The sequence below is a fragment of the Parus major genome, chromosome 2, assembly GCF_001522545.3.
Source record: "Parus major isolate Abel chromosome 2, Parus_major1.1, whole genome shotgun sequence".
Classification (NCBI taxonomy): domain Eukaryota; kingdom Metazoa; phylum Chordata; class Aves; order Passeriformes; family Paridae; genus Parus; species Parus major.
In genome coordinates this window covers 65,187,589-65,207,815 of record NC_031769.1, presented here as the reverse complement: position 1 = coordinate 65,207,815, position 20,227 = coordinate 65,187,589, and the positions used below count along the sequence as shown (strand labels likewise).

Genomic DNA, 20,227 nt, shown 5'->3' with positions numbered 1-20,227 from the left:
AAGGAAAGAAAAGGAAAAGAAAGAGAAAAGAAAAGGAGGCCTTTTCAACAACATTATGGCACTAAGAGAAGAATCTGTTTCTCTGTATCTTTGATTTGAACTAGGAGTCTACAGTATTTTTAAGTGCTCTAGGAAGAAATTTTTGTCTGTCTCACTGATGCTGAGTAGATTTACTTCTGGAAAGACTATATATAAACTTTTATTTAATTCATATGGTTCACAAACAGGGTGCTCAGAAAAACCCCTCCACCAGTATCTTCAGCAGTAAAAGACTCTGGATGACCTGTGCCACAGAACCACTGTGAGCCCTCAGAGCTGAAAGGAGATTCCATGATTTCAGATGTGTTACATGCTGCCTGTAGGCTTGGACAGTGTCCCCCTTCAGTTATCATTAAAGAACAGCAAAGGAAGTTAACACAAAAACATGAATGCTGAGATCTGATTAGAATCAAGCGAAGCAAGGAAGTGCAGAGTTAAGATTTATATGCAGACCTTAATTAGCTCCATTGTTCTTGAGAACCTAAGCGTACACAATGAGGAACATTATACTTGCATCTCCAGAGCTCCTCAGTACCTAAACATAAGACTTCAGTGTGCTTTTCAGTCCTAGATTTTCTCTGTGTGTTGCCTTAAAGCAATAGCAAAGTCTAATCTTGTGCATTGTAAGGTTGTGAACTCTTATGTTTTGGTTTTCTGCAAGGCAAAAAAGGGGACACTCCTAATGAGTTTAGGTTTCTGGTGTAATTTGTGTCGAGGAGAAGGTGGTCTGACGTGGCAGGGTAATGCCGCCCTCCTCACGGGCAGTAACATAAATCTCCCGTATAACAGAGTGTATTGAGTGTAGCTTAGTGCTGCTTTGTTACCCATGTCACAGTTCAAATAAGCACAAGCCACTTGACAGATTAGACTCTAGTCTCAGAGCACATGGCAGTGCAAGACCTTGATCTTTCCACATAAGTACCCTTTCAGGAATATCACCTCCTCTGAAGGTCTAGTATTCTCAGGGATGTTTCCTCCCCTTCTCACCTTGAAGAGCTACAAAATAAATACAAGCTTTAACTTAGCAAGCACTTAGAAAATCCACGTGATCTTTGTGAGGAGTTGAGGTGCTTTTAGTCCTCTGCCATAAACCTGACATGTGATTCCTCTGGACATGTTAGCTCTCAAGGTTAACAAATAACATGTTGTTTTGTTCACTTTTTGGTTGGTGATTTGTCTTGTAGCTTGTATTTCAGTTGGCTGATTCTGTGTAGAAAATGTTGGTGGTGAGAAAGTTTGCTGAGACAGTTTGTATGTTAAAGTAATCTTTGTTCAGCCTGTTGTGCGTGCGCGTCAGAAATACTTGACTTGCATCACTTCTCTTATGAGCATGTATTCCCTGTCCTCCTATCCTCTGAAAAGATTCCTGGGCAAAGTACCCACAAGAATGAGGAAAAAGTCTATCATAAACTGCATTTGTGGTTGCTGTCACTCCACCTTTAATGTATGTCTTCCAGCTTTACCTTTTTTTCCCCCCAGTATATAACCTGCTCAACCTGTTCTAGTTCAGCATGCTGGAACCAGCAAATGGCAGAACATACCCCCCTTCCTCCCCCCTCAGGGTCAGCAAGTTTTTTCCTCTTTCTTTCCTACCCTCTTTTAAAAATAGGCTATTCCATAACAATAGATTGACAGCTAGATTGGGGGAAGCTTTTGTAGCTGTTTAAAAAAAAATAAATTAAAAAACTAGGGGAATCTTGTAATTTGAACTTAGCCAGATCCTTTCACTTTGGTTGTTGAGCCATGATACTCATATGCATGATGTACACAGGTTAGGCAAAGACACAGTCTTTAAAGTAGTAGTGCCATTATACAACTCCTAAATAGCACACAATATGCAAATACTGCTTTCTGTTACTTGAGGATATCTGTAGATATGCCGAGTTCTTCAGGCTGGTCTCTTAGCTGAAGTTCACTAAACATTCTCAGTGATTTTTTTGTAAATCCTGTCAGCTTTCCAGTGCTGACTCATGTGGAAAAGATACCTTGAAACAGGGAAGGTGTACAACTTCTGTGTGGCTCATTTTTTACACCAGGACACTTCAGCGGTAGCTTTCTTCAGTTTCAGACAGAGGGGAGAGAGAGTAAGGTGACAATTGTTCAGGGACTGAATGAATTCCACTTGAGGGCTAAAGTTCCCAAACTACTGTAAAGTAGCACAGGTCATGCAGGGAATTTTGTTTCCAGTTTGACTAAACAGACGTCTAACAAGATGTGAAACTTCTTCTTAGTGCTTCTCTTCTCAGCAAGGGAATGCTGTAAGGAAGGAGGACCACATGTTCAGGAACAGGAGAGGAAATGGGCTGAGCACGTGAAAATGCTTTTGCTAGGATGCCGTCCTCAGCGCTGGGAAGTTTGCAGTTTGTGTGTGTGCAGTGATAACCTTTTACTTCCTTGCCTCTTGAGATACTTGGTGGCTGCTGATACCGGGCTAACGTGGAGACCCTGCTTTTAAGGAAGATGTGCTTCCCTTATCTGGTGCAGCTTCCTTGCATGTGTGCGTGTGTGTGCGCATTTGTGTGTGTGTGTGTGTGTGTTAGGGAGAGATACTCGGCTCCATCTGCGCAGCGTCCCCAGCAGTGCTCTGGCTGTATGTTTTTTCCTTCTTGAGCTGTGTGACGCAGCAAGTTGTTCTGGGCTCTGCCATCAGGATTGCTCAACAGAGGAGTGTGAGAGGGAACCAACAGCAACAGGGCTTTGCCTGATTCTGGGAAGTAGCTGAGGCTTATGTTTGCTTGGTTAAGAAAGGGGTGTGGTTCTGGAGGGGAGGCAGGACATACCTAGGACTTCTTCGACTGTGTTTGCTCTTTAGGATAAACCTTTTTCCTGTTGTGATATACTTTTATCTAATTTTCTCTTTCCTTCTCTCTCCTCTTTTCCCCCTCTTACTAAAATTTAAAATGGCCTTAATTGTCTTTATCTTCTAATAATACTTGTTTTCTTTAGACATACAGTTTCCTGAAATGCCAGCAGCAAAGTAACTGAATAAGGTTATATAGTGTGGTAACTAAAGGACATGCCAGAAAACCACAAATCTCCAAAAAGATTGAAGGAAACAGTTCAGAATGGCCCAGGCCAGATTTTTGGTACACTTGAAAAAATATTACTTGTGCCTAATTTTACTGTTGTTAATACACTTTTTTCTTTAAGCTTAAGGAACTACAGTGAAAGAAAGAAAATGAGAAAAAGATCTTGTTTAATTGTCCCATATAAAAGTTTCTTACAGCTTAGAAGTCTTCTTGCAGTATTTGGCATTGTTAATTTAGGTCTGCTCTGAACATAGTGTAAACTGTGTGTGACAGCTTGGTGAAGTGGTACTAGGAAGCTCACACTGCATTTCCTTCTCTTTGCTCTCCCTTATTCTGGATTGATGCAAACTGCTTTCTTCTGTAGTCCTTTGGGAAGCTTTGGTTTGGAAGCATGGTTTGAATCACTTCCCTGTCACAGCATCATCAGGCAAATATTTGTCTCCCTTTTTTTCCTTTGAGGTGTTCTGACAAAGTTGCTGTTGGGGAATAAGAGTAACTTTGAGCCAGGCTGGGAATGCAGTTGTATCAATTTCAGCCTGTTTGAACTTGCTGAGTCTGTGTAGCAAGTAGTTGTTTAAATGTGAATACAGCATAATTATTCAGAAGTGGTACACCCCCTTCGTTGGATTTGTAGAGCATTATCTTTCCTCTCACTCATGCTTACAACTTGCTTTTATTCACAGCAAAGCAAAATTTTTCTCTAGGATAAAAATATAGAATGCTCTGTGTGCATGTGTGTGTATCATATATCCTTAGGTATCATGTATTTATTGGAAGCTGCGTGGCACTGGCTAACTTTGAAGACTGTCCCGGTAGCACTGAAAAGAGATTTGAAATCTGTCATTTGAATTTAATCGCTGGTGGCTTTTTCAGCCTTAGCACACCCAGCCAGTTTTGGTGGACCCAAATAGTGGCACTTCTGTCATTCCAGTGATGCTGTCTGCCTGGAGAATCTCACTGCGCTGGGAGCCAGGCACTGCGGCAGCCACTCTGAGCCGGGGAGGGTGCTGAGCCATGTCTGTGTGGCACCTGGGGGATGCCAAGGGGGAGGCTACCACCGCATGCTGCTGTATGGGGAGGCTCCCCAGGGCCACATTAGCCTTGGCAGACAGCGTGAAGAAACGCTGGAGACTCCATGAGGATAACGAGGTGTGCCACTGTGCCGCAGTGCCTGGCTGCCATGAGGATCTCTGGCTGGCCTGCTTGCAGACATGTGGCTGAAATGGGGTCGGGGCACCCCAATCTGATCCTTCCTGGGACCTGTTCGCCCCACCCTACTCTTTCCCTGCATGTGCTGCAATGACTTACCTACCAGAGTAGTCACAGAGACCTCTTGCTGCTCAGCTTCCTTCTGTCTGTCCCATGCTGGCTACCACTAGAGTATATGGGGGTGCTTGGAATTTGTTTTGAGATTGCTCTGCAGTTGTAAGAGAGAGTTTCCCAGGTGTTTGGGATTTTGTCTCGTGACTTGCTGCAAAGCATAAGTGTGTGTCTAAGAACTTTTTGGGCCATTTTGGGGGGTTTTTTTTGAGGATACAAATATTAAGCCAAAGACAAACAGAAACTTGTCCTAGTACAGATCATGTCTGATTTGCAAAATTACCTACATCTTTTTGGTTCCTGTGATTACAACTGGCAAGGGCTGAGTGGATTGCTCTTAAGTGGGTGATGTTGGTAATTAACACTGGAAATGCATTGTCAATGCAGATTCTCTACATGTTTTAACAAACAAACAACTGACTAAACTCTTTCAACCAAGGGCATAATGTTACTGCACTTTTGACTTAAGTTTCAGGCGTATTCACAAGACTCTTAAGGAGGGACTTAGCAGCAGGGTTTTAAACGATTGTTCCTAAAAATACTGCTGCTTCACTTTCTCTCTGTTTAGGATTTACTTCCTGTATGCATCAAATGGCAGGAGCTTTGAAGAGAAGTTCCCTGTGTTTTCCTACATTTCCAGACAACTTAGCCTGAAGTATCATTTTTTAAGAAGAATGAAACAAGAAACAGTGACAAAGATAATGTGGCACAAAAATATCTGAAAGGAGTGTAATTTTAAAGGCTGTCTTCTCTTTCTTTATGAGATATTTTCCATTTCATGAGGCCTGAAGTACATCATGGTCCAAATTTCAACCTGTCTTGGATGCATCCTGCATCCAAGACATCACTCTTGTTTGTTCTGATACCATGGCACTAAGTCAAAAATTTAACAAAGCAGAGCTTGAAAACTATATTTTTCTGATGAGAGATGTTTAGTCATGTTCTGAAGGATAGACTTTTTTATTTTTTTTTTTAAGTATTGAAAAGGGGGTTTAAAATGGATTCTTTGGAGTTTGTTTACTGTTATTTGGGAGGAGCAATGTATATGAAAGATCTTGAGACACAAAACAGTGAAAGACATAAAGCAATTGAATCAGCTAAATTGTACTGACCAGCTCAGTCCTTCCCAGACTAGCTTGGGAACTTGACCAATTCTTCTTGTTGAAAGGCAAAAAACAAAGTGTACTGTAAACAAGGTGAAGGATGGAAAGCACTGATTTTTATTCTTTGTCTTTGATTTGAATGATTGGATGTGTGGCTTCCTTGTCTTCAGATAAGCATCAGGTGTATGAGGATTTTCCACTTGGTTTTGATACCAAACTGCCTAGAAATCACGAGGGAGATGAGGAATAATTATATGCAGTACAGTAGAGTATAGGGTACATCTAGTGGTAAAGTGGAGAAACTTATAATAATATGTGGGATATGAAGCCAGAAGCTGAACCTGATAGTGTCAGATGATCTCTCTGGACTGATAATGCCTGGATTCATTGGCCTCCCCACCACGTTTCCACAGACGTGAGGGAGGAGGAGGGTGTTTATACATACACTGGATTCTGTGCTCAATAATTAATCTTGATTTAGATGTTGGGACTTTCCCAACCAGGCCTCAGTGAAATTGCTTGCTGCTCCCCCTCTGGACATGCTGCTCCTTCTAATCAGACCTACCTGGCATAAACCTCTCTTGACTGAAAGCCAGCAGTGCTTGTGCTGCCACAGTTCTAAGGGAGAGGCTTAACCCTGAACCCTGCTCAGGGACTGCAAATGCACCCTTTTGTTCCATACCTTCCTTTAGGCTGGGCCTCCAAGCCAGACGGGCCTTTTTTCTTTGGGACCTGAAGCACATCAGGAGGCATGGAAACTCAAGGTGCAGCTACAGTGTACTTTTTTTCTCCCCAGAATTAAGAGGTGAGGGATTCCCACGCATGCTGAGGGATGATTTCTATCCAAGATCCAAAGTGGTGCTGATCAGGTTATCTGTATGCAAAGCAGAAGCTCCTGGTTTTGTTCATAATTCAGTGGGACCCAGAGCCAGAAGCAGCTGCATCTTGCATTTGCCTCCTTCAGGATGCTTTGGCTGCTTATTCTAGCCTTGAGCCAGCCAGTCAAAACCTGCCCACGTTCTGGTTTTGGCATTGAAGCTGTAGGCTGCCCTGTTTTGAGACCTCCAGAAAGCTTATACGATCAATATGCAAATCCCCTTGGCATTAAGAAAATACATCAGCCCTTTTTAGAGATGTGGTAAAGACTGGGATGTGACCAGCAGGAGCTGCATGTCACTTCAGCAGGACACATGCTCCCCTGCCCTCCCCATGAGGCACCTCCCATAGACGCGGTTCCCAACACCATCCACAAGAGAAAAAGGAAAAAGGTACTTGACTTCTGCATTTGCCTATTACTACAGAAGTCTCATCTTCAGTGTGAAATAGCAATATATTCACTTGCTGCTGTTTTAGTAGAATAGTCAACCTCCTGAAATCATGCTCTGCATTACAGTGTGGGGCTGGAAAATTTTCTGCCCATTTGTCTTAAAAAAAAAAAAAAAAAAAAAAAAAGAAAAAGAAAAAAGGAAAGAAGCCAGGGGAATTCTTGTGCAGTATCATCTTAGTCATCCTGCTCATGTGACCCTGAGAGGAGAGGAAAGTTGTGGCACAAGAGGGGAAGTGGAAGGTGATTCTCAGGGGGAGGATGGAATGAAAGGCAGTCAAGCACTTGAAAAAATGTGATTTTGTTGGGAGGGCTGACTGGCACACAGTCCTAGCACAGTTGGATCCTCTTGGCTCACCTGTGAAATTCTTTGTGTGAGGGGGAGGGAAGAGATTATGAGGAGAGCTTTTTCTCATACAGCTGTGCTGTGGAAAGCATAGTATATAGCAAGGTATTTCCTTTTCTTTTGCATAGCAGTTCTTAAGCATTAAGAGTTTAGTTCAGAGGTGGATCAGACCATGTTTGGAAAAGACTTAGTTTCCTCTTAGTTTCATTTTTTATTTATTGTTTGCAAATTTTTCTGGTTCTTTCTCTGGTCTAATTTTAAATAGAATGCCACCACTTTGAGAGGTTAATCGAGGCTAGCTAGCACTCAGTGTAAATGAGTCCTCCCTAATACAAAGCTCAAGTTTTTATCTCCTTCCTTCCCTGTGTGTATCATGGTTGGATTTTAGTGTTCCACCTTCAGCACTGTCCCAAGTGTATGTGTACTTGCATGCATGCTGGGAAGACTATGAGGTGTAGTTTTCAGGGCTCTATACCTTCCTGAGCTTGTCTGGTGTACTCTGGTTGCTCTGTGGAATTGGCTCAGAGTCATGGTTCATTGATTTAATTTAGAAAAATAAATCCAAGTTTTCATCCACTGTGATTCTGGATGTCTCCTGAGCTGCAGTAGTGGTCACTTTAAAGCTGCTGGCACATGTTACTGTAACTTGCATCTGCAACTGAATATGAGCATTTCTGTGCATGTCCTTATTTTGCCCTTTTTTTTTTTTTTTTTTAGCTACATTCTCACTTAAAGTGTTGAGTGTTTATTTTTTGGAACTGATTAATGTCATATCCTTTTTCTTTATCACTGTAAGATGCTGAAAGCCAGCCTGACTTACAAGCCTGTCTTTTGCATTCTAAGTATGCCAGTGTTGTCAGGCCAAAATATGTTGTTATAGTCACAAAGGGAAAATAACTTCTAAACACAGCTTTGTTCCTGTTCTCCTTATATCTTGGCAGTCTAAACAGTGAGGTTGGACATTTTCAGTGTTACATGTAAGATCTAATCAAGGCAAACTCTTCTAAAGGAGTAAGGCAACACAAATACTTCCCCCCCCCCTTAATTATGGTTAGGAAACTTTTTAAGTAGAAGAAACCTCGGTGGAGGGAGTGTTTAAAAGAAAGGTTGTGGATGTGACTTGGCATCTACTGAAGTTCAACCCATGTTGGGTGATAAGTGTTGTCTGGAGGCAGAATGACATCCATGTTGCAAAGTAAAAGAGAGAGATGAAGATTGTGTCTATCCTTTGTACTTCTTGGCCTTATCTTCCCGCTTATCTTGGGCTGTAGCTCTAGTAATCTTTTTCCTCTCCACCCTAAATTTGATGCAGTGAAACTTGCTGAACCTGCCAAAGGAGCAACCTGCTGGCTGTAATGTGGGCAGGTTGCAACTCTGCTTGAGAACTCTGGAACCTGCTGCTTTGCTTTCGGAATTTTCCTTTTTTTCCCTAAATGATCACATGCATAGAGCTATCACAGCGGCTGTGATGTTTGACCTACCCAGTAAAAGTCAAAGGTGCAGTCAGGGTGTCTTCCTGTTTATAGCTCAATAGCTTAGGCTGCTTCCTTTCAAATATGTGAAACTAAAACATGAAGGGATCACCACATTCCTTGCTGTGGTATGGATTCTGCTGTGACTTTTAGGACATGGCAAAAGCACACATGTTGCATGAATGAGAACTGCAAGCAATTGGGGCAGCCAGTGACTGACACCAGACACAGCAAAGCCCCCATCACTGGGGTGCTGTACCCATGTTAGCAAGCCCTGCCTTACTGGCATACCTGACACTGCAAGCACAGCTGAGCTGCTTTTGGGACTTGCAGGAGCCAGTGTGTTTGCATGCATTAAGTCATGCCAGGCAGAGGTGCCAGGTTGGGCTGGCACTAACCTGGAGCTCCCAAGGGTTTTTCCTGTTGCTGTGCTGTGAATGTGCCATCACACCCCTCTCAAGCAGGAGCCATCTCCATCAAAACAAGCACAGTTCAACAGGTGGAAAAACAGCAGGAGGAAAGAACTTAGCCCTGAGGAAGCTGTTTTGCATAGGTAGCTGCTAAACAGTTGTGCATGCTTGTTAATGGTTGGAAAGAGGCTTCAAAAGAAAATGGGAAGAAAATGTCCCACTCCCACCGTGTAGCAGTTTGTTAGTTGCTTGTTTTCTGGATGAATGTGATTTAGTTTGACTGGTTTTGCTCCCTAGCTATCTGGAAAGTAACTGGCCAAGTAGAGTTAGCTGTGCTTCAGCTGAGCTGCCAGAGGCTTAAGCAGTCAGGCTATGTATGAGTGCCTGGGGTGCAGGGACAGACAGGCACAGCAAAAGCCTCTGTCCTTACTTTCAAGAGATCACTGAAACTGGAAAATAGTTCTTGCCAAAAATAAATAATAAAAGCTTAGACAAAGAATCCACCTTCCAGGTTTTGCTTTGCCTGTGCAGTTGAATATTTTGATTTTTTGTTCCAAGATGCTTTCTGAATTTTATCTTCTATCATTGTGGACCTTGAACAAATAACTGGTTTCTTCTCCCTTATTCTTGTGTGAATACAGACAACTGCAGCTCATGCTGTTGTTTTATCACCCATGAAAGAAGCTCTAGCTAAAACAAGAAATTAGATCAGTGTCACAGGGGAAAAAAACCCCAAGATTAAAGAAAACGAGGCAGCAGAGTATCTATAGGTGCCTTCCTGCAGATTTTGTGAGGCAAGGTAGCTCTGGATTCATGTGGCTAAATCATTGCTTTTGTGCCTGTGATGCCAGAGCTACCAGAGGGCCAAGGGAGGGGAGTGCACAGCACTCTGTATGCTGTGTCAGCACTCCGGGTTTTCTCTGGCTTCTGTCAAACCTGGAGAGAGCCAAATGCTCAGACATTCAGCATTTCTTCTCCTCCCATGTGGGTGATTGGCAGGGAAAAAGGTCAGAGAATTTCAGCAGCATTTCCATGAAGTATCCAATCTGCTGGGTGCATCTGCACGTAGATGTGACTGACAGCTGTCACCAGTGTCTGTCCACCATCAGAGTTACCAGTGAGTTACTGGAGATGTGGGAAAACAACAGGCTTTTTCCTGGTGTACCTGATCCTCCAAGCAGCCTCAGCCTTGATGGATGCTGAAACCAGACAGTAGCTAAACAGCCATTTTAATCTTGCATCTGTCCTGATACCTGTGGTGCTTTTGGCGTGAGGCTGTTCCTGCACAACACCCTGCAGTTTGAGACAGGCTATAGTTTGAGACAGTGATTTAGATGCCTTCATTTCTTTTAAAGCTTCTGAAATTGTGAAAGGAAACGTTAAAAAAAGCATTGTGTGATGAGACAGTCTTCCCAGCAGCTCTAGTGGAGTCTGCTGTGGGTCAGTTTGGTCCAGTGTGTTGTCTCGAAGCATCATACCCTTGGCATCCAAAACTAAAACAGATTTTATGTCATAACACCAAAGCAGTTATGAGGACGTGCAAGACTTGTCTGCATTACAACATTCTCTCATGTTAGAGCATGATAGTGTGCTGTCATGTTAAATGACACTGTCCTGAGCCGAGTTGAGACTGTGACTTCTGAAAGATTTGTCCAAGTGTCATTAATATTGACTCCATTGTGTTTCTTTGAAGTCAGTCATATGGACAAATGGCAACTCCCTAGGAGCATACATTTGATTTATTTTTCAATGGCAATATATATCTGAAGTGAGGCTAAGGGCCCCACCTTGAAAAAAAAAATAAATTAAATGTGAGCTTTGAGTTGTCAGAAGAAGAAGCATAGCAGCAATACCTTCCATCTAACTAAAGGGAGCTAGACAACCGTGTCTTCCTCAGGTTGCAGATACAGAAAACCAAGAGGCAAGTGGGTCAGGTAAACAGACGTTAGCAAGATTGCTTCCTGAGTAATTCTGTCCCTTTCCCTTTTCCTGTGTCTTTGTGACAAGAAATAGTTGTTTTCCTGGGAAAGCTGGTTTGTTAACATGCCTTGGCAGTACAGAGTTTTGCAAGCCATCCCTAGTGCACTGTAAGAGTGAGAACAAAGAATCCTGACTTCAAAGCTGCGCTTGAAATTTGATATTGGGGTCCACCATTGTATTAAGGATGAGAAGAAAACGAATATATTTAACAAATGTTGTTCTGGTGTTGGCATATACCGTCTCAACTTCTATACAGAGAACCAGTTGAAGATGAGTTGCTTTTTTGCATCTGAGAGAAGTGGATTCTAAGCTGCAGGCTTTTGCTTACCAGACTGCCACAAGACAGAGGGGCTGGGTATATGGATTGCTGAGCAGGTTTAGGCAGAACCAGGACCTCGTGGATGATGGGAATGGTCATGGTGCTCATGTAAATAGATGTTAGCAGAGCAAGTGTCGTACTTTGAGTTGGGACATGGACAAAAGCTTGTGGGCTCCCTGCTGCAGCCCCTCACAGGCCCAGGCACTGCAGAGTTCCTGTGCTGGATCATGACCCAGCTGTTTTCCAAAGTTCAGGTCAGTTTATGGGATCTCTGGTGGTATGCTTTAAAGGCCAACCTTAGAAGTGGTGTTGGCATTAAAATTGACATTTGGCTTTGGATTTGCCTGCTGACAGTGTCTTCTTCCCCCTCCTGCTCAGGCACATGAAGATTCATGAGAAGGATCCCAACAGCACAGCAAGCACCACTCCCCCCTCGCCACTGAAGCGCAGGCGATTGTCTTCGAAACGGAAGTTCAGTCACGATGCTGAGCTGGACAGAGAGGAGAGAACACCTGCAAAAAAGGTTCTTTACAGGGCATGAAGCAAAAGATGTTCCTGGTTACTTCCTAAATTGTCAGCTGTTTGGTTTGTGCAGACAGCATAGACATGTTACAGCCCTGCATATGAGTTGCCATGCTTATCCTGTGTAGCCAACACAGTTGTCTGAGATTGAAAATTAATTTCTAATTTCAGAGATTGAAATAATTCAATTTGTTTAAATTTTTGAATTTTCTTAGGATTTATAAATAATTATTGTTGGACGACAAGAAGATGTACTATTCTTTTGCTACTGCAGCTTTTCCTCTAGCTTTTTTCTCCCCCTCCCATTTATTTTGTAGTATTCTTGGAGGATGGTGATTTAAACTTTTAAAAAAACAATGTTTACTTCCAAAGCAGCAGCAGCAGCTAAAGTCTGCTTTTGTCTAGATCTGGGGGAAAAAAAATCTACAGTATATTTCCCTTTCACAGAAGCAAAATCCTGCCTTATTGGAGTTGCAAGAGTGACGAGAAAATATTTATTTGAAGGCTAGACATTTCCATTAGGGTTTTGTTTATGAAATATTTTAACACATTTCAGTCATTTGTACAAAACGTATGGTGTCTGCCAAACTTAATTCTTTCCACTTTCTATCTCTAAATGGCAAGCTAGTAGCAGTTCCATTTAGCACAGTATCCCTCACTCTGTGCATGCTTTTCTCCCTCTAATCAGAAGAGAAGTATAGAAAAAATGCAGAAGTTCATTGCTTCTCCCTGAGCCACTTGACTTAGCAGTTGGCAGTATCTCAGTGGCATAAATAATTTAAGCTGACAGCTCCCCTGGCTTTCTAAAGGGGGAGGAATGCTAGTTCAGTGGTATATAAACACATGGGTTTATAAGTTCTTCAAATCACAGTTCCTCATTAGAACTGATAGATGTGTGACTCAGCTGCACACTTTATCTCCTACGGAGCCTCCTTTTCTGTCATGCATGTTCTTACACATGTGCCGAGGCTCTGTCGCTTACCCTCTCTCCTGAGGAATGAGTCCTTAGTGTTTGCTTGCAGCAAGGCTACACATGAAGCATGCAACTTTTTGTAAGAGAAAGACTTTGAATGGATTGCAAGTTTGTTTTGTTGCTTTCAAGTTGGTCTAGTGAGGTTTTTTTTTTCCCTTTTTCTGAAGGTTGTCGAGGATGGCCATTCCGGTGAAGGGGATAAGAGGGCTGACGATGAAGTTTATCATTGTCCAGTGTGTTTCAAAGACTTTTTTTGCAAGTATGGGCTGGAATCCCACATGGAGACACATCCAGATAATTCATTGAGGTAAGAGATAGTACCCAGAGTGTCTCTGGTCACCAGATGGCCTGAAGAAGCCTGCTGGGGAGGGGCAGGAGCCCCTCAGCCCCCTCCGCTGTTAATTGCCCCCCTTTGTGGTTTTGAGCAGGTTTTTAAATGTTTTGCCTCATCTTGTGTCACCAGGGTGCTGTAGGGCTTAATTCTATTATTTTTTGCAAATACAGGAAATCTTGCCAGTTAATAGCTGGAAATGTTTTTAGAAAAAATTAAAGCCTCTCTTCCTCCCCTTGAAACCTATCACTGTTATTTAAAACTGTGAAATGCCAACATTGCAAAATTTTAACAGGATAAACTGAAGATGCTTAAAACTTAATAAAAAAAAACTTGATAAAAGTATTCAGGCACCATCCTATGAAATTATTCTGTTTGTGGAGAAGGCAGCAGCTGGATAGAAAGGGTTTTTTCAGTCATTGGAGTTAGTGAAGGTAGATAAGTTTCTGGTTTCCAGCTTCCAATAAAATGTTTTATGCTTTTCTGCCTTTTGAGGTTAGGGAATGATGTGGATTTTGGCTTAAATGAGCTTGTTTTAACAAGGAAAAATTATTTATTAATTGTTCGGGAAGGTGCTTGAATGTTGTGTTTTGAATCAAGTAATTGCCTCTGGGACTCCTGAAACTGTTTTATTTCCTGTTTTTTACCATAGAAAAATGTAGAGCCAGATACATGAAGATATAAAAGAAATTTTTCAAGTCTAGTTGAAACATGTAGAAAAGCTGCTACTTTAGGAAAGGAGATTGTCCATTTGCAGAAGCTTGTCAATATTTTAAACTTTTTTTGGGACATTGGTCTCTAATGATCATTTTGGAAGGGTGAAGAATTCAGCATCTTTAAGTGTCAACACTCACTCCTGGATAAAGGTTCTTAATCTAATGGCATGGAGCAGAGGCATCCCATTGTATTAAATGGGATCCATTCTATTATTTTTTCCCTTTTTAATTACGAAACTTTGGTAAATACATGTAAAATACTTTTTAAAGGCATTGTTAATGTTGCAGTTACTGGGGAAAGGAGTTGAAAGCTTGGTCCATTCAATAGCAGATAATTAAACATACTTTGCTGTTTCTGAAGTAAATTAGGTAAATTTTCATTATAGATCAAAGCTGAAACAATTGTTCTCAGTAAGAGCTCTGCAACCCCCACAAAATGGAGGCTGGAACAATTTTGCCTTACACTTCATACTTTAGAGAAAGTGGCTGGCATATTAGGTTTATCCTGGCATTACATCCTCATTTTGAAGCTTCTCTGAATATATGACCTCTTTACAAAGTTATATTCCATGGACCTGAGTCGAGAGGTGGATTTTCTTGCTTTGAATGATGGATATGGATAAAATGGAATAGATATCCTTCTAGCTTGGCAGCTTTGCTGTCTGCTGTGGCAAAGCAGTAAGACACAGTGGCTGTGCAAACATGCTTTTCCTCTTTATGCAGCTCTTGCTCTAGTGTTAGACTTGCTTTGGGATAATACTCCCCTGAAATGGATTTTGCTACCCTTGATTCTATTGAGCAGCAAAGACTAGAATGTGTCCCTAAATCAAAGTCACAGTTGACAAGCTCCATGGGTATGATTTAAGAGTAGTGATGGGATGTTTATCTTTATAGAATTGTCTAGGTGATAGTAAGGGGGTTTTGTCAGGTATTTCCCTCAGCTATTTAAGATGTGTCAGTGAAGACAGGACAAGAAAGATGTGGTCCTCTCTGGACAGTTAAATATATTAAAGTGCAATTCACCCTGTCCATCTGGTTTTAGCCACACCTTCTATCCTAGTCTAGACAAGTCAAATGACACTGTCTGCCTGGCCCAACCTAACAGAAAACTCTATAGTAAGCAGAGTAGTTTGGACTGCTGTTAAAGTGACTCTTTCATCCCAAACGAAATGGGTTAAAATCCTTGGCCAGCAGGGGCTGTAATCCCCTGGTTCCCAGGGTTCTGCAATACTGTTTGTAGGATTCAGCAAGACACAGAGAATGTAGCATGCCATTATCAGTCCTGAGTACAAGTGACTGAAGTCCTTTTTGTGAGGCTTAAGGCTGTTTTTTTGAGTGAAAGAGATGAAGAAAAGAGAATATTTTGCTAGAGTAGTAGAGCAGGAGACCGGTGTATATCGGTGTACTTGTGTCAGGGAAGCAAACTGCAGAATGTTAGAAGGCTTTCATCAAATCCTGTTGTTGCTTTATTGTAGAAGACATGGGGAAATAACTCTTGTTAAAGTTCAAACAAACAAAAAAGTGCAGTAACTGTGTTGTGAGCAAAGGGCAGGGATTGTAACACCTGCAGTCTCCTTTTATTGCCCATATTGTAAAAACAGAGTCACTTGATGAGGACCTGTGAGGAAGGTATGGGATGTGTATCCCAGAGTCGGATACTCTGGGTCTCGTGGTTCATTTGGAGCTACTGGAGTAGGCAGTAGCCCAGCATAAATTGTTTTGTCATGATCAAAAATAAGTGATGCTCAGTCTGCCTAGATCAATCTGCCTTGCCAAGGCCTTTCGTTGCAGTGGCACAGGTCTCAAACATCCAATTCATTTTTGCTCCCCATGTTCCTATGAAAAGGATTGCAGACTGGCTCTGAAGCAGTGCACCAGTGTGCGCTGCTTTGATGGTGGCACCAGCCTCCCTTCAGAGATGTATCCACAGCAGTGGCTAGGTGCCAGTGTGGGCAGGAGACTCTGCCTGGCTTCCCTGTGGTCCTTTAATCCTGCCATTTCAGTGCTGCTGTGTAAATACAGCCTCTTGTCCCCAGAGCTGAGTTTGTCCAGGCCACCCTCTGCTAAGTAGCAGAAAAGGTAAGGTTGTCTGGCAGCCCTATGTGAGCAGCTAATATACAGGGTGGGCCATCACCCTTCCAGATACTGTCAAATGAACAACTTTAAATCACAGGGTTAGCTGTTTAAAGTCAGATGAAAAGACACTCCCCCTTGTCTTGCCCAGAACTGCTTTTTCATGTAAAATCCTAAGCAGGGAGCACCTCATTGTTTACTTGCAGCAGAATAAACAATGCTTAATCCACTGATTGTGTGAGAGGGGCTCTCGCTTGGGGGAGTATCTCTTGATTATGTAAAATCCTAAATCATGCATCTTTGTCTCCTAATTACGGTAAGAACTGCCCTAGTCTTGCGAGCAATAATAGGGCCCTTTGTCTCATTGACAATGGGCTGTGGCACTGCATCTCCTTCATGGCATTACACCCCCTGGTCAATCTCTATCCCTTTGAAGCCCTGGGTCCTGCACCCTAATTAATGACACGAGCTGGCCCCGCAAGGTTGACTGCAATGCCCATTAGCAGTGGGAGATGGCCCAGGGGCACTTTCTGACCCGCTTGGCCTCTCCACCTGGATTATTTAAAGAAGTCTGCCTCCCTGCAGCTGGGGCCTCAGGACACTGTCTATTTTGGTGAGTTTGTATCTGAGTGTTGATGTATCTGAGTGTTGATATAATTAGCAGAGAGCTGAAACCCTGCACAGCCAATAGGGAAAATGAGAAACCTCACAGAGCAGGGGAGTTTCTCTGGAAACTTTTGTGGCACAGGGTTGCTGTCAAACGTGAAACCGTACTTGTAAAGGTCACCTGACAGCTCTGAGCAACATCAGTAGTGTAAACCCAGGAGATGTGAGGATTTCCCAGGGAGAAGCCTCTCCAGATGCTGTGCTGGGTTTCTCCTCTTTCCTTTGGCAAATACAATGGAACAAGCTTAAAGTTAAAATGTGTGGCTTTAGAAAAAAAGTACATGAACTATAAAATTCCTCTGTCAGATTTCACTGTAGCCAGAGCATACCCTTTATATTTCCTCTTCTCCTCCAAAAAGTTCAGTGCAGTACACTGTACCAAGAGCTAAAGTATTTTTAATTTTGTCTTCCTCACATCAGCAAAGAGACATATATGCTGCCTCTTGTGTCTGAGTATCTTCCCAAGGAGAGGAGGAGGGAGCTGGTGATGGTGTTGCAGTTACCTCCTTTCTTAGACTCATTCCAGTATAATTTCCCAGCAAGGATAGTTGTGCAGTTTGAATGTGGTAAAATGAACATGAATGAGGCTTATTATGAGACTTTAATGAACCTGATGAGGCTTTCTGACCGCATTTGGTTCGGTGTGGCATTGCCTCCAGTTACAAGATTTGGTTTTGCTATATTTTTGTAAGATACAAGAAATAAGTAGACATTGAAGTGTGAAAGTCACTCTGCCAATGTCACTGAGCTGACATGGTGACCAAAACCAGTAAATGCTTGTTGCCATGAATGGATTCAGGGGCGATTAGGTTTTTTGACCTTCTACAGAGCCTGTCCAAACAGTGATACAATAATACATTAAGCTTTGTAACTTGAAAATCCTGGCTATATTTTCACAAGGACAACAAAAGCAGTACTCTTTCCTCAGGGTTATGTGCTTCTGTAAAACCTCCAAACAAAGTAAACCAAAAGCTGTTCACAGCCTACCTTGTTCTTCAAAACAGCTTGCCCAAGTTCTGCTGAAAGAGGTTGAACACTGCCATGGAAAGCTACTGTTTTGAACAGGTCACAGGTCAGTAATAGGCACAGCAACAGAAGAACTCAGGCCCTGGAAGGATGAATCTTAGGAGTCTCTGACCATTAGGATCTGTGGTCGTCTGCCTCTAGTTTTGCCAGGGTAACCACTGTGAGGTCTTGTTTTTGAAAACACTCATGGGTGGAAAATGCTATCAATGTTTCTTGGTGTTACCTGACTTCACCAACATGGAGTGGACAACTCAAATGCCATAGGAATGGTCTTCTGGACTTTGTGGGTAAATTGAAGATATCTGTCACATGCAGCTTGCAATTCAGGCGGGCTGGTCACCAGGTTTCCCCCTTTGCCAGCACACCCACATTCTTCACTGTATGGCGGGATGCTGCCAGGTACCTGGACCTATTTCCCAGTCTTAATTCATTTTAGACAATGTCCATGAGTAGCCCCATTTAAGTCAAGACAAGAGGAAGTAGGTTTTAGGTGAAAAAGATACTAGCTACTTAGAATATGGTATGTTTATTGCCTAGCTACTGTTCTTCAAGGCAATTCTGCACACTGGATTTAGGGATGTAAAATGGTAAAAAAAAGAAACGAATGGAGACTGAAAATGTATGGAGATTATTTCAGTCATTAGAATCAATAGAAAAGACTAGTACAATATTAGGTTGTTTTCAGAGCAGTAGTGTGACCATGTAAAAGTACATTGAACTGAATGCTAAAAGGAAAAAAAAAAGAAAACAGCCAGAAAAAGACCCTTAGGTATCATTCCCGTTTTTGCGAATGCCTATCTCAGCAAGTTTAGGAATTCACTTTCTATCTGTTCTCTCCTTATATAGTAGGGAATAAGCCTTCTTGCTTCCTTATTCTGAAGCACACTGCTGTATAGATGTGGCAAGCCTTTTGTGGGAAGAGGGTGTTAGTGATGCTGCAAACTTGCAGGAGTGAAGATGTTTGAAAACTAGATGTTGCTTGCAATTAATTTTACTGTGAGACAGAACTACGGGTTCTTGGTGGGGAGAGGAAGCTTCTTCCCAGTAGCTGACACTGCTGTTACTGGAAGCAACTTGAAGGATGAGTGACAAGTCATCTTCATTCAGCATTGTAAGGTTATAGACTACTTTTTCTCTCTGTCACAACTGTTGATGTGCACATAGCCTCATTCCTTGTTAGCATTTCAAAATAAGAAACACTGTGTTCTTTTAATGAAGATGGATAATTCTGAGGTTGTTGTATCATACACAGTTGTTGAGAGGGATGGAGAGCACTCCAGCATAGACATGTTCATGGACCTCCTTGAACTCTGCTTCTGGCATACTACATTTTGGGTGCAATGCTTCCTTTTTTAGTCACTGAGATTGTACCAGCAAGGGCAGTTTAGGTACAAACTGCTCTGGAGTTACTAACACAGTTAATGCTACAAAACTTGTTACAGCCAAAGATGGAGGTGACAGGGGGCAGTGCTGTGACTCTGCCAATTCAGCTGACTCTCCTGCTCTGCTTTGCTCTGCTCTCAAGCTGTTTGCTCAATGTCTTGCTGATAGAAACTAGGAACCAACTCCTAATCTCTTGCTGGCAGCATTTTCAGTGTAGGAGCAATTCCATGAGACAGCTGATGATGATGAAGTCCAGCTCTGGTAAATGCTATGACCAGAAATATGCTGTGGTACAATGCAATTCTTGGTGAGGCAGAGGAGAGGGTATGCAAGCAAGCTGGTGAATGCATCCTTTTACTGAGCAAATGGAGAAGTAGAATCAGTGGGTTGTCTTGCAAAAGCAGAACAGAACTGCATGTTACGTGCTTTCTGAAGTTTCTGTTCAGAAAAGAGAGCTGGGAAACATCTGAAGAGCAGCGCTGGCCTAGAAGTGGTCAGCTCACATCAGGGAGCTCATTGTGTGAGGAAACTGGGAATCCAGAGCAGCCGGATAAAAATACTGGCTGGTGAATGGACACAGGGAGTGATGCTCTCATGTGAAACTGTGTGCTGTGTCACATGGTGTTGAATATCTTAGCTTGGCTGCCAGAATAGAAAGTGGGTAAATGCAAAGCTGACTGTAGAGGAAAGCTGCTTGTAAAAGGACATGCAGGAGGGAAGAGGGGCTGAGCCAAAATAGGTTATTAGCACGCCTGCCTAATCCTAAGGAGCAGGATTTGTTTATTCGCAAGCTCTCTCAAAGTGCTTGGTGCTGCTCAGTGTGTTGGCAGTCATGTCTGCATGCTGAGCATATCTTAACCTGCAAACGTGTAGATACGGGTAAGGGACTGCAATCCAGATTCAGCTGTGCCTGTATGTGAGCCCTGTTGTGATCAGTGGATTCCTATAGGGTAGAGAAATCCCCAGAGATGTATTTATCCTTATGTTACTCATGAAAAGTACTGGTGTTTTTTTAACATGATAGACACACAGATTTCTTTTTTAACTCCTGCTATTAAATTTAAAATTACAGAAGTACTTGGCTTCCATATTTGAAAGATGTGTTAGTAATGATGGGAAGAGCTTTTCATTTCTTACTTTGAAAGAACACCAGAAGATTCACTTGAGTTGGTATGCACAAATAACCACTGTTATT

At 42.4% G+C, this 20,227-nt stretch overlaps 1 protein-coding gene across 10 annotated transcripts in view; it reads left to right on the top strand.

The window, feature by feature from the left end:
- The window catches only part of RREB1 (ras responsive element binding protein 1), a 122,470-nt gene that overhangs the window by 71,492 nt on the left and 30,751 nt on the right, over positions 1 to 20,227 (top strand). For 9 of the 10 annotated variants that reach the window (XM_015617439.3, XM_015617440.3, XM_015617444.3 and 6 more), the window contains 2 exons: positions 11,721 to 11,865; positions 13,005 to 13,144. In XM_015617439.3, coding sequence (XP_015472925.1) covers positions 11,721 to 11,865; positions 13,005 to 13,144 — 285 coding nt within the window. Of the gene's footprint in view, positions 1 to 7,875; positions 11,597 to 11,720; positions 11,866 to 13,004; positions 13,145 to 20,227 lie in introns of those variants that run through there. The other variant, XM_015617445.3, reaches the window with a different exon arrangement.